Here is a 13655-nt window from a genome sequence, read left to right on the forward strand (position 1 = left end):
ATGCCCTCCGAAACCTCTACTTCCATGCAACCCACCTCTACACCTACCGGTCTTTCTTCAGAATACGAACTGTCTATACCCTCCTTAGAGGAGCGACAAGCCGGTGAGGATGTCATCATGGCAGACATGCTAACAGCTATGCAGCTAGAGGGCCAGGAGGTAAGCACTCCTTCCCCTCCAAACAACTGGACGAACCTGGGCGTAGAAGCAGATTCGGAAGCCAGTCCAATCTCAGCTGAGCTGGACGAACAACAAGCCGAAAGCCTTCATGCTTCGGACAGGTCAGCCCATAGCGACTCCTTGACAGCGACAGGTTTCGCAGATGACGAGCGAGCCGCGCAGCCCGAGGAGTGCGCAGAAGATGCCAACTCGCTCGAGGATTTTGACATTGACTTCAGCGAGCTTCTCCCATCGGATTTCCCTGATTTCCCCTTCGATGATTTGACAGCATATTTCGATGATCTGAATAACCCCTCCGACGAAAAATGGGCAGAGATGCTGAAAGAAGTCGACGCATGGAACAAAACACACAATGGCTCACCGGAAGAAGATACTGACACCAACACCGCTCCCGACGAACCCTTCACATACGCAGTCGACCCCTTCACCCCCGAAATCTGCACAGCAGATCTAATCCGCTGCCCCGTCCCCATCCCCACACCAGAAACCGACATCCTCGCGCACTTCTCCACAGAATACGCGCGCTCAACCCGTCTCCTCAAAGTAAAATACCGCTGGTACCACTCCAGCCCCTCAGACTGGCAAAAAGAAGTTACCACCCTCCTCTCCGGCATCGACAACGAATCCAACGACCTAGAACCCTGGCTACCATTGCACAAATGGCTCGTACTATACCGTCGCCTCATGCAAGGCGCGACGGCCCATGAGCGCTACAAGACCAAGAATTTCTTGCTGAAGAAGTTGGAGGCGATGGCTAAGATGCGGATGGAGGAGAGTAAGGCGGCGGTTGTGGAGTTACTGGAGGCGAAGGGGATGAAGATGGCGCATGGGGCTTTGTGTGGGATGAAGCGTGCGGTTGATGAGGATTGTGAGAGGAGGGGGAGTTTGCTGCTGGGGAGTATTCCGGAGTTTACGAATGAGCTTGTTGGGGGGTTTTCGGGGAGGTGGTCGTGGGTAGACTAGAAAGGTGTGTAAATGTAGAACTACCTGGGTTGAATCGATGTTCAAACAGATGGACGTGCGTATGTGGAATGTTACCTGGGTATTGAGACAGTTGACGTTTTTGCGAATGTACCAAATGCCATCGTCCCATCCTTCCTCACCACTTCGGCATCTCCATCCTCGCAGTACCACCCCTCATTTCCGGACCTCATCTTCAAAGGCTCCCGTTTATTAGACCACACCTCGTAATCGTGGTTGACGATCAAAAGCAACAAAGATAGGTAGCGCCCGTACAAGCTTTACCACGACCTATGACGTCACACCCCAAACTCCGAAGTAAGATCGCCGTCGGGTCACGAACCCGGGCAGGAATCTTGGATCCATCGTGCGCAGCTCACTACGCCGTTCCAATAAGTTCCCGGCGAACTCTACGGCCATTCCGCGACCATGATGAACTATTGTATACACCGGTATACTCTTGGCCTACGCAGTTCACTGCTGATCCCTTTCGTCTTATCTGCATCATTCCGTCGCGCGAGTCCCGACTTCAATCAAGCTCTCGCTTGGATGATTTGCGCAATGCACGCGTTGCCAAGCTACAGCAACGCAAACTTCCGACGTCGAAGGAAGGGGACTCAAAGGAGGTGCTAGGATGCTGATTGGCTGTGAAGACAACAATTCCATTCGTGCAAGATGCGGGTAAATCATCTTGCAAATTGAGAAACCCGGAATCCATGTCCTTAGCCAACAAGGACAATGTTGCAAGTAAATGAAAAATGAATAAAGACGACAGAATAATGGGGATCTAGGACCAACGTGGGTGTTGTGCGAGATACCAATGCGATGCGCAGAGTTGCGCAGTTTGCTGATCACTGATCGCCCAAAACCTTGCGAGGATCTTCACTGTCTGTCAAGGCGCCGATAGCAAACTTCGTATCTAGCATCATGCTTACTGTCTGCAGACTTTCTCGCTTCCTGGTTCCCCATGTCTACCATAGCATATCTCCACACGAGTTTCAACCGGTCAGACCCTTCTTTTCAGATATGCACAATCACTCTCGCATACACGCCATAGCTCTCGCATCGAAACTGGTCCAGTGTAGTCCATGAAGACGTGGCACAACACCACCACCTCCACTCCAACACCCTCGCGGAATACCAGACTACAGCTCTTAGCCCTTAGAAAGCAAAACCTTCTACCGACATCGTAGGGCTGGACCAACGCCACATTTCCCCCCAGCTGAAGAAACAATCGTGACAAGGCCATAACCATTCTATCCGCCCGAAGCTACACGTTAGCCTTCCCGCACCGCGCTAGTCGCCACGCTACATCTCTCCGACACCAGCGATCGCTGTGGCGCATCTAGATCCACTTGCTAGTAAATCGTGGAGAGCTGAAAAAAGTAAAATGCAGAATGCAGAATGGGCGGCAGGCGGCTAACGTGGATGTTCTGCGGCATGTCCAGTGTTTTCGGGTCAGTCATGCTTAGTCGGTGACAGCGATGGGCGCTGGTGGTGTTCGCTTATCTGGCTGAGGAGGCATACATGTTGAGATGATAGGCTGGCAGCATTGACGGGCTTCTACGTGGGCTTTGTTTGCTGACGCTGGGCTGAGACATGGGTGCGTTGAAGTGCGGAAACGGACATCGGGGTACGCCGTAAGACTGAGGTTTGAACCGAGTGCGTGAAGTCGTCGCCGGCTTGGATTTCGTTTGACAAGCACGGGCGGTCTGGTAGTCTCTGGTCTAGCCACGCGGCAGGTGAACGTCCGGCCCTTCTCACTCTTAGTGACCGCCCGGCAAGTTTGTCGATCTGAGATGGGGCTTGCGTACCCGAGACAATTCTGAAATGGCAAAGATCTGTGAGGATCTGGATTGAACGAAGATCTCAATGGCGTAGTCGAGCGTGCATCCAGGCTCGTGGGTCAGCGATTGCGCTCACGGCACGGGAGACGGCACCATTGCGGTGAGTGAAGCGCAGGTGCTTCCTCGGCGAAGTGCAGATCAGCAGCATGTGTAGGAACTGAGAAGGCAATGTGATGTACTGAGGCAGTGATGTGTCATTAATGATTCTATGTAGCCCAAATGCTCACTCGAGCTTTGCGACAAAGGAAATGCAAAAGGGTATATTCGTATGAACAGCATGTGATGTGTCGCACCCCATACGCCTGGTAATGCAATTTTGTCGCACTCTGCGACTCGACCATGCCCATGTGTAGCGCCGTATGCAGAATCTGACAGATGCCGTGATGGTGGAGTACAGCAGGTGAGTCTGTGTTGCCGACTCAGTCTAGAGAGTGGTTTCATGTGCCGTGTGGAACGCCGTTGAAAACCGATATGGTGAATGCTAGGTCTTCGTTTGCTGATTAGGGAATGACTGCTAGACAATGCTGTCGATGTAGCGGATGTTCGTAGATGATCATTTGCGGAAGACGCTCATGAAGCTCTTGCGTTTGGTCATTCCTGAAGTCATAGGCCTGTCGGCAGGAATAGGAGGCGGCGCTGGGTGCGCGGCAGACGCGGACCTCTTGCCGAACTTGGAGAGTATGGGTTCAGACTTCTTGTTGACGATCCTGCTGTCGTCAATCTTCTCGTTGACAGCTACTCCGGAATCGCGGGATGCGTCGTGAGAAACCTCAGTGGTGACGACTGGTCTTGCGCCATGGTCAGCCTTGGATAGACCACGAGACAGCTGCATGGTACTCTTTGCTTTGAAGACACCAGATCTGCGCGAGCTCTTGGTCATGGCACGCTTGATGTTGCTACCAGTCTCCTCGGCTTGCTGTCGCTCCAAGCGCTCAATTTCGCCGAGGATAGTCATGCCGTTCATGGCAAAGCTCTCTTCGGGGATGGGTACGAATTTGACTACGCCACGCTCCGGCGCAACGCCAATTGACTCAGCCATGAACGTCTGAATCAGGGCGGCATTGCGTTTGTTGGTCGTGGGTTGCAGTTGCACAGGCAGAGCGTTAATGGTGAGCATGTAGGTGGGCTCAAATGAACCACCGAGGAGCAGACACGCTGAGTGGTTGACCGTTATCATGATAGAGGCTTCTGGCCTTTGATAGCGCGTCGAGAGGTGGTGCGAGAGGTCGGTGACCAGGGTGTATTCGTCTTTGATCTACGCTGGGTTAGTGATTTGCCAAAAGAGTGGAGCTCGGCAGAATAACAACTTACGATAACGTTTGTCCGCAGCTCGGCTACAATGGGGGCATCCTTGGTCACACGGTCGCGAGCCGACGACGCCATGCCGTCCTTGTAGGAGAATTGATCCTCGTAGAACTGTGCACGCGAGCGCGAAGTCATGGGCCGCAGGGGACCTACTTCATCCGCGGCGGCACTCGGAGCGCGGTTCCGGGAGTCGTGCTCGATGTCCTGGACCGACTGGGGCGACGATGCAAAAGAGAACTGTGAGTGCGCGGGTGAGAGCTGTCCATTGGCCTTCTCCGGCGAGAGGAGGGTGGTGCCTGCCTGTTGGGGAAATGCATTGTTGCCGGAGTAGGTCGAGGTGGACGATGGGCGTGACATCTTGGCTTGGGTCGAGGTAGAGTTGTTGACTGAATGGGGCATGGCAGAGGAGAGAAAACGATGGGGAATTGAGGATATAAGAGTAACGACCAGGGTTGTCTGTCTGGTATGGGATTTGCCTAGATATGGATAAAGGCGTTGGTGCACATGCAAGAGCGCAGATCCCGGCGCGCTTCTCTATCTTGCAGTGTGAGACGAGGTCCGGAATGAGACGCGGTGGCGTTTGGTTATCAGCGGCCTGGGGGAAACGGAAACTGGGAGAGAGTCCGTGGGGAGTCCGTGTATCGATTGACGGTGTGGTGGAAGATGGTGCGGCAGGATGCAAGTGATGGGCGGTAGCAGTCCAGGGTTGAGGAATGGATGACGACTGAGCAAACACCCCGCAGTTGCAAAAGGAAGGCGCTGGTCGGAGAGATGCAGGAGATGGGCCCTGGGCAGAGCAGGCGAACCACTGTATGATATATTCCCATAGTCGCCGCATGCCAGTGCACTTGAGCACCAAGCAGCACCAAGCCTCAAGCATCTCGGGTAGAGCGACAGGGGTGCGGCCTCAAGTTGCAGCATCACCTGCACACGGGCCAGCCGCCCGCCATGCAGTTTTGGGCGCCTGCACACGATCGGACTGGGTATCTGACATGAGGCCTGGCTGAAGACGGCTGTGCGCTGCATCCTTATCTGGCGATGCGTCAAGTGTCGGCGACTCCAGCGAGCCCTCAGCTCTCAGGAAAGCCATGTTTGCTGCTCCAGGCGCGCCACCACCCGCACCTGCCAGCTGTGCCGACCGCGCTTTCCTCCCCCTCGCTGCGACTGCCAGTTGAAAATAGCATCGCCCACAAGGGAAAGGGCAACCCCGTCCCCCCTGGTCCAGGACGTTGGCCTCAATCTCAGCGACAACGCAACACCACTCTGGTCCACTCAATCGAGGTTTGACGCTGGCTCCTAGCCCGCGCACTAACCCCCGTCGCCGGCCACTCCTCCTACCCCGCCAAACTCAGCCTAGCCTGGAGCCGCTCTTCTTGGACGCTCGCTCCGGAGTCTCGACCTCTGTTCGACGGCCGCGCCTCTCGTGCAATGTCTCTGGTCTGCCTGCACTCTTTCGTCAGGAGCTACGCGGGCGGGAAGAAGCAGCATCCGCTACTCTACCTGGAGCCGCCTTGCTCGCACAGCATCGGCGGTCACTGGCACATGTCGTGGCCACATTCCAACTCCGCAGTTCGGCGCGCTGCCGAGCGAAGCCATACCAGACACCAACGCCGACATGGTCACTGATGTGCATATGCCTTCCAGATGCAGAAAGGCACGACACTGCACGCGTCACAACCCAATCACTGAGACAGCCACCGGCATTCATCCTTCAATCACTTCCACGCATCATGGGTACCCAAATAATTTGTGTGCAAAGGAGCGGGAGATAAACAGCTGATGCAGGTACTAGTTCTTGTTTGTCCCAGTCTCGACCCCAAAGCGACGGGACCTAGCAATCTCCACTTATATTCAATGGACCGTACCTCGATAACGACTCAAGCTATTGCTCCTTCTCTGCCACGTCTGCGTAAGGAGTTGGGAGATAGCCAACCGCCCAACTTTGCTCCTACCATGTTCGCTGCGCCTCGACTTCTCCCGAAATGACTGTCCAATCCATGGTGAACCAGCACCAATCGGAACGCAGTGCGCAGAAACTCCCCCTGGCTTTAGAAAATCCTCTTTGTTCGTGGCACAGCTCCATATATGTACTATGTGTCAGGCGCTCTGCACGTCAAGACCCTTTCGAAATGTCTGCTGCCAACGCCGTGTAACGAAGTACCCTACCGGTCGCATAGTACCACCTCGATCTCATTTCCCCACAATTGGCTCTCAGCCTCCCGACTAAATAACTAGTCCAACGGCTGGCCTCTCTCTTTGTCTCACTGAAACCGCCTCCTCGCGCCATTACCAAGTCACGATTACACCGACTTCATTAGTCTACATACCCCATAGTGAGGGTTCGATCCAATGCGGACACTACACAAGTAACCGTAATTAACAATACGAAATGAACGGCGCCACCGTGCGGCCCGTCTGGCTTGCGATGAGATGTCAAGCTTTTGAGGTGGGCTTGTGGCGCGTAAACGAAGGAAGGATGGTCTGTGTTCTCCGTGATCGTATAACGTTGTTTCTTACACCTGCTCAACGGTCGGTTGATATAGTTTGGCTTGGCAACCAGAGACAGTCTCCGAAATGATTACGGTTGTGACAGTATACATACCCGTGGCGGTGTAGCATAGCGGAAAGTTGGAAATGTGACGAACCAACATAAGGCGCCCATTCCAAAGGCTGTGCAGCACCGAGGACGGTGCGCAGTACCGAACGAATGGCCACATATGAGATGGGGCGCCTTGATTTCTGGCCTGAGGATGAACTTCGAAGCCTTTGGGGGTCATGGAAGCGAACAAATGCTACAGACGTCGGTATCAGACCTCGGGAGTGTTGTTGTTGTATTTTATGACGTACACGTGAGAGCGCGCGGCGTGTTGTGGATCGCGCGGGCACCATGACCAACATCAAGCTCACCTCACACTTTGTGACTTGCATTGACCGCCCGCAACTCAACGCAGGCTCCATCTAAGCTCGCAATGCCACCCAAGAACGCGACAGCGAATGCCGCGCGCCGGAAAGGCCCGTCTTTCAACCCACCAAGACCCGTGGGTGCGCCTTCTCAAGCATCCACCGCGACGAAACGCGCCCCAGCGGCGGCATCCCGCGCGACAGGTGCCGCAAAGAAGAGCAGCGCGGGGCCCTCGAAGACTGCCTTCACACCAGCTGCTGATGTAATCGATCTATCCGACGATGGCCAGGACGAAGAGCTAGCGGAGGATCTGAACATCTCCGACTTTGACGACATCATGGACGATGCACCCACTGCCAATCCACCGCCAGCAGCCGCCGCCCTCGACGAACCCGCTATTTCCCGAGCGCTCCTCGCACGCCTACTTCTAGAGAACTTCGAAGACCCGAACATACAAATACAAACAGGTGCGATGAAGCTGGTGGGCAAGTACATCGACATCTTTGTCACGGAAGCTTTCCTCAGAAGCCAGGACGAGATGAAGGCAGCGGCAAAGGATGGCGGTAGCATCGATGGTTTCCTCCAGGTGGAAGATCTGGAGAAGCTGGCACCCCAACTTGTGCTCGACTTCTGAGTGCTGTGCACACGAAGACACGAAGATCCAGCGCAGACCAGCGACGAGATGAGAAGAACAACTAGCTACTATCTGGATATATGCAGGCTTATTTGGATATGGGGTTAGCATGTAGCTCCAGGCGACAACCAACGGGGAGCTTCACACCGTCCATAGCGCTGGTCTCGAGAACTGCGCCGCACCATACATGCGCTGCTCGCAGCCTATCCTTGGATGACAGAACTGTAAGGGTATTTTTGGAACACCACAAGTCATTACGAGCGAAGACGGGTGTTCGGCCCACGGCCAAGGCTCGTGGTAGCAAGAGGTGGAGATGTCAAAAAGCCGAAACATGGACATGTACTCATCTGTCGTTTTCAGAACGAACTACTCTTCAGAAGTCAGGCCGAAAACACCTATGAACAAATGAAGGACACGTCGGCCTGGCATGTTTGAAACATGACCACATGACGCCTGGCTTCCAAGATCTTGTCGGTGACTGCTACTCCTACTGCACAGCCTGACCGACATGTAATGCACAATTTCGCAAACAGATCTTCCGGTTGCCTGGCTTGATCGGCCTTGGGATTGCCGTTGCCGCGCGTGGTCTGAAGCATCATGGGGTTCGGCTCAAACACACCCGGAACGTGGAGCGCGTCGCACCGTCAACACCTAGCTGCATCTCGACGAACACCAATATTGCGATATCGTCAACGCGACACTAGAAAAAGCATGTGTTTTTTGCTTTGCACCGCACTGCACTGCGTTATCGTCGACTATCTCTTGCGTGCTTTTCAAATGTTGCGGTCATCTCACAGCGATGATGTTCGCGCTGCAAGCTACAGACAGATATACCCGTTTTAAGCCTCATTTACAGGGTCCACAGCCGAACCAGGAGGCTGAAGCAGTTCTCGCCTCTAACGTGTCGCAACACCAACCCCATGTATCGGAATAGCTAGTAACCGCCCTAGCCACGCATGCAAATCTTTCATGCCTTAAGATGGCCCTATAGCCGTCACCTCAGGCTCTCTTTTCTTCATCTCTGCATCCCACGTTTCTTGTCACTTGTGTTGCATTTTCCTTTGCATCTATCTTTCTTTACTTACCTCTTCACAATCTTTAATATACAACTGGCTAGTCCAGCTTGCTACTTTTCACGACCCAAAGCGCTAGTCGCCCATCCACTCTCTTGACGAGACGAGCATCGCAATACGAATCGCATACTTAATACCAAATTCGCCTTTACGCAAACGAACACCACATACACTGTCAACATGTACTTCTCAAGAGCAACCATCGTCTCCGCCATCTTCGGCCTCGCGTGCGCACAGGAGTCCTCCATGTCCATGTCCATGGGCTCTGCTACTGAGCCAACCCTCTCCTCAGCAGTACTCGGCAGCGTCTCGACCTCTACGCCCGCCGCAATGGCAGGCATGGTCATGACGCACGTAGTCCAAGTCGGAGGACCCAACGGAAGCCTGACCTTCTCTCCCTCCAACATCAAGGCACAGCCCGGAGATCTTGTCCAGTTCCAATTCCACCCCAAGGTACGTCCTATCATAGTCCCTACTTCCATCTCTCCAACTAAAAATACCCCAACAGAACCACTCCGTCGTCCAATCCACCTTCGACAACCCATGCACCCCCATCCAAAACATCATGTCCAACAAGACCGACGCCTTCTTCTCCGGATTCATGCCCACCAACGCCTCCCTGACCGCCACAAGCCAAGTCCTCACCTACACCATCCGCGTCGCAGACGAGAAGCCCGTCTGGTTCTACTGCTCCCAGGGAAAGCATTGCCAGGCTGGTATGGTCGGTGCCATCAACGCGTAAGCCACTGCCCCTTCTACCATCCACATGCACCCGCTAACATGTTTCCCAACAGTCCCGCATCCGGCAACAAGACAATGGAAGCCTTCGTCGCCCTCGCCGCTCAAGCCACCGAGAACCTCTCCCCCGGCCAGGCTGCTGGCTCCGGTGGCGCGGCTGGAAACACACCTACCTCGCCTTCAGCTGGCGGCGGCGCAAACTCTGGCACTGATGGCACCTCTGGTGGCGCTGCAGGTGGCGATGCTAGCGGTACTGCCAGCGGTGCTCCTGCCCAGCAGACTGCCAACACCGCGGCTGGTTTCAGCGCCCAGAGCTTCATCGGCTCTGCGGCGGCTGCTATTGTTGCCGCTGTCGCCGTCTTGTAAGGTGGACAATTCGAAGCTTCTTTTTCTGGTGTGATTACGGGGGGTTCATCTATCGTTGTGAAGATGAACGGATCGAGGATGTATGCAAGAATGGCATTATTTTAGTTTATGTGATACCACGTTTATATGCATGGCTTGCAATTGATCTAGAGCTGGTTTTTCACTCTTGGATCTGCGGTCATTGGCGCTTTTTGCTTTGAGAAATTGGTTGAAAATAATAGAGACGAATATTGATTGCTCGTATAAACTTTCTTCGGACTATTTGGTGAATGAGCATGTCCGAATTGGCCTTGTTATCTTCAGGCTCTGTCTATCACCTGATAAACAATCTTACTTTGCGAGTTCAAGTTTTCTAACTTCTACGACGAGACCAGAAAAGGCCTAAGATAGCTAGCATGTACCCTCTTATCAATCAACGTCAGCGAGGAACACGTGCGTAGAACAGTGGATGCACATAGGTCAAGCAGTGGAGATATGCGGGCGGGTAAAACGTGCAACACGACTCACAACACCGTGCACAAAAGAGCCCGGGTAGGTTACTCTAAGTAGTATGTGCGACGCCCGGTCGAGACCGACCTGAAAGCATCGTGAGGATTGGCTCTGGTGTTGCTGCCGCGGCGGATCTCGCGTTCATGCACCATGATGTCATACGGTCGAGCTAGAGTTTTCACCCTGCACCTGCATCCGTTGCCCGCAGAGCCTCTTCCCATCTATACCCCAATCGGACGACTACGGCATGATGATCAATTGCCAGACCGCATTCTTACATGCCGCAGCGTGAGCCGATGAAGGCTCTTTCTTGCTGCCTGCTTGAGGTGCCACTGACCCACTCAGACGCGACAGTCTGAAAGATTTCGTCAACGTCGCAACGCGATTAGAGCGAGGCAACTCTCTTACGAGCGTACCTGTATTTGTGACGGACACAAGGAAGCCAAATAAGTCAAGCATTATCGGGTGACCGCCTTAGCTGCTTGAGAACTTGTGGGCTTTCGACCCACTTGACCCATTCTTTACTTGAGCCGCATGCAGATCTACGGACGTTTGGCCTGTCGGGAGGTGAGCGCACGTCGGCAAGAAGTGGATTAAGCACATAGCTACTAGTTTTTCGCTGCATGGACGAAGCTTACCGTCACATAGTTGGGTCCACAAGACACAACCGCCAAAGAGCACCCCGACATGGCCAGGCTAGGCCCACCCTGAGACACACTTCATCGCCAAGGTTGTCGATGTCGTCGATGGCATCTATCACCCCGATCTCAACGTCAAATTTGAGGCCGATTTTGTACGAAATGGGTTCGCAACAATGGATCCCATTGTGACAGGCCCCTCTCTGAGTGGAGAGTCGTTCTTCGCAACGGGCTTTCTCCTCAGACGTCATTCTGGAGGTGGATGCCAAATGTGGACTTTTGTTGGGTTCAAGAGGGCCTTAATTCCCCAACCCGCACCCCGACTCTCATCTCCAGCTTCTTCGTCCAGCCCACCCTACGATGACGGAACGCGAGTCCAGGCACCTTTCGCCCGCCCGAGCTGGGTCAGGTCCAATTTCTGAGAAAGATGATACCTCGCGACGCCCAAGCATCCCAGCCGAGACTAGCGAGGAGGAGAAGTGGCATGTCGATGTCCCTGTCGACCCTCAAGGAAATCACCATCCGTCGATGATCCGTGCAGACGGGAAGCGTGAGCTGAGAGAATGGGAGTGCTGGGATAAGCTCGCATACTCATGGCCTAAGTGGAAGAAGGCCATGTATCTGGCTTCAATTGCTGGAATCCAAATCTCCATGAACTTCAACACGTCGGTCTATCCTAGCGCCGTCAACCCTATCTCCGAGCATTTCGGAATTAGCGCACAGGCAGCGCGCGTTGGACAGATGATCTATTTGGTCTTCTATTCCTTTGGCTGCGAGCTATGGGCGCCATGGAGTGAAGAGTTTGGTAGATGGCCAATTCTGCAGCTCAGCATGTTTCTTATCAACATCTGGGAAATTCCATGCTCCGTCGCACCGAACTTCGCCACCATTATAGTCTGCAGAGCTCTTGTAAGTCTCCTTCGTACTTATTACTTCCATTGCTGATGAATATTAGGGTGGTCTCTCCACAGCAGGAGGCAGTGTGACTCTTGGTCTTATCGCGGATATGTACGAGCCAGAGACGCAGCACTGGCCGCTGTGCTTTATCGTCTTGTCATCTACGATCGGAACCTCTATCGGTGGTGTCATCGGTGGCCCTATCGAAAAATACCTTTCCTGGCAATGGAACTTTTGGATCCAGTTGATCTTCGGTGTTGCTGTGCAAGCAGTACACTTCTTCATGCCTGAGAGCCGAGCTACCATTCTCATCGATCGCGAGGCCAAGAGACGTCGCAAGACCGGCGAAGATCCCAACATCTACGGACCGAATGAACTTAAATCGCCCCGAATTTCGCTCAAGGAAGCCGGGAAGATCTGGCTCCGTCCGTTTGAGATGTTCGTTCGGGAACCAATCGTCTTGTGCCTGTCGCTACTCTCCGGTTTTTCCGACGCTCTGATCTTCACGTTCCTGGAGGCATTCAACGTCACATTCCCGAACAACTTCGGTTTCGGCACACTTCAAGTCGCATGGGCTTTCATTCCTATCAACGCTGCGTACTTCTTCACCTACTTCCTGTACTGGCCCTGGTTCTGGCGCGATGATCACCTGCGCAAGAAGAACGGCCCCGACTGGATGACACCAGAGCGACGGTTGAAGCCGCTTCTTCTGCTTGCGCTCTTCGAGCCTATTGGGCTGTTCGGATTTGCCTGGACTTGTAAGTTGACTCCTGAACGCCATCAATTGAATTCAGCTAATGGTGACATAGGCATGGGACCACCACAAACCCATTGGATCGCGCCGATGATATTCTCCTTCCTCGTCGGACTGGCAAATTTCGCCATCTACTACTCCTCTGTCGATTACATGATCGCCGCCTACGGACCATACTCGGCTTCGGCCACCGGAGGAAACGCGTTCGCTCGTGATTTCCTCGCCGGTATCTCCGCCATGTACGCCACACCCATGTACAACAACCTTGCATCGTCAAGCCCCCAGAAGTCCGAGTACGCCACTACCCTACTGGCATGCCTGTCTTGTTTGGTCGTGGCACCAATCTACGTCTTCTACTGGAAAGGACCCCAGATCAGAAAGGCTAGTAAATTCGCTTCCCTTCTTGCGGAAGACAGGAAGGCGGAGGGAGTCAGGCGACTCAGTAAGGCTGATAACCTTGAGAACCTCACCGCGTAAGCTTCCAGTCACGAAGTGCATGATACCCCAACCATCCTACATGACGGGTTCGGACGCGTCATTGAAGGTATTGATCTTTTCGCGCAATATACCCGAGTCTTGGAACGTTCATAAGTTGGCCACGGCTCTGTTTATGTTCTGAGCATCACTTCATGAGCATGAACTGGATATCCTTGTCGTATCATAGCTATGCGATCACGAAGTCGCGGCACAATGGTATACAATGGGTTGGCCCTCAATCCGTAGCGGGGTCAAGACTCACATTCTAGGGGGATTACGAAACGTCAGACAGCCTTCAGTAGAAGATGATCAATATAACGACATAATCACAGCCACCAAGTGCGCATTTGACTTTCACTGCATTCGATATGCTGTGTCTTCACTTGGCACCACGA

The 13655-nt window shown here is 53.7% G+C and overlaps 5 protein-coding genes across 5 annotated transcripts; 4 read left to right on the forward strand and 1 right to left on the reverse strand.

Annotated features, from left to right (window-relative positions):
* On the forward strand, positions 1-1143 carry J4E87_009357 (uncharacterized protein; the record flags this gene model as incomplete). Its single annotated transcript, XM_049380934.1, has 1 exon — positions 1-1143. One exon carries the CDS (start codon positions 1-3, stop codon positions 1141-1143), a length of 1143 nt encoding a protein of 380 aa, XP_049229360.1.
* A 2397-nt stretch (positions 1144-3540) lies between these two features.
* J4E87_009358 (uncharacterized protein) lies at positions 3541-4649 on the reverse strand (the record flags this gene model as incomplete). Its single annotated transcript, XM_049380935.1, has 2 exons — positions 3541-4242; positions 4299-4649. 2 exons carry the CDS (start codon positions 4647-4649, stop codon positions 3541-3543), a joined length of 1053 nt encoding a protein of 350 aa, XP_049229361.1.
* A 2612-nt stretch (positions 4650-7261) lies between these two features.
* J4E87_009359 (uncharacterized protein) lies at positions 7262-7828 on the forward strand (the record flags this gene model as incomplete). Its single annotated transcript, XM_049380936.1, has 1 exon — positions 7262-7828. The coding sequence occupies one exon, from the start codon at positions 7262-7264 to the stop codon at positions 7826-7828; it is 567 nt and encodes a 188-aa protein (XP_049229362.1).
* Positions 7829-9081: 1253 nt separating this feature from the next.
* Positions 9082-10005, forward strand: J4E87_009360 (uncharacterized protein; the record flags this gene model as incomplete). Its single annotated transcript, XM_049380937.1, has 3 exons — positions 9082-9354; positions 9410-9639; positions 9696-10005. 3 exons carry the CDS (start codon positions 9082-9084, stop codon positions 10003-10005), a joined length of 813 nt encoding a protein of 270 aa, XP_049229363.1.
* Positions 10006-11660: 1655 nt separating this feature from the next.
* J4E87_009361 (uncharacterized protein) lies at positions 11661-13260 on the forward strand (the record flags this gene model as incomplete). The annotated part of the gene is made up of 3 exons (XM_049380938.1): positions 11661-12041; positions 12088-12787; positions 12839-13260. The coding sequence occupies 3 exons, from the start codon at positions 11661-11663 to the stop codon at positions 13258-13260; spliced, it is 1503 nt and encodes a 500-aa protein (XP_049229364.1).
* Between the last annotated feature and the right edge of the window lie 395 nt (positions 13261-13655).

This window comes from Alternaria ethzedia (genome assembly GCF_023757985.1).
Source record: "Alternaria ethzedia strain BMP 0044 chromosome Unknown scaffold_34, whole genome shotgun sequence".
Classification (NCBI taxonomy): domain Eukaryota; kingdom Fungi; phylum Ascomycota; class Dothideomycetes; order Pleosporales; family Pleosporaceae; genus Alternaria; species Alternaria ethzedia.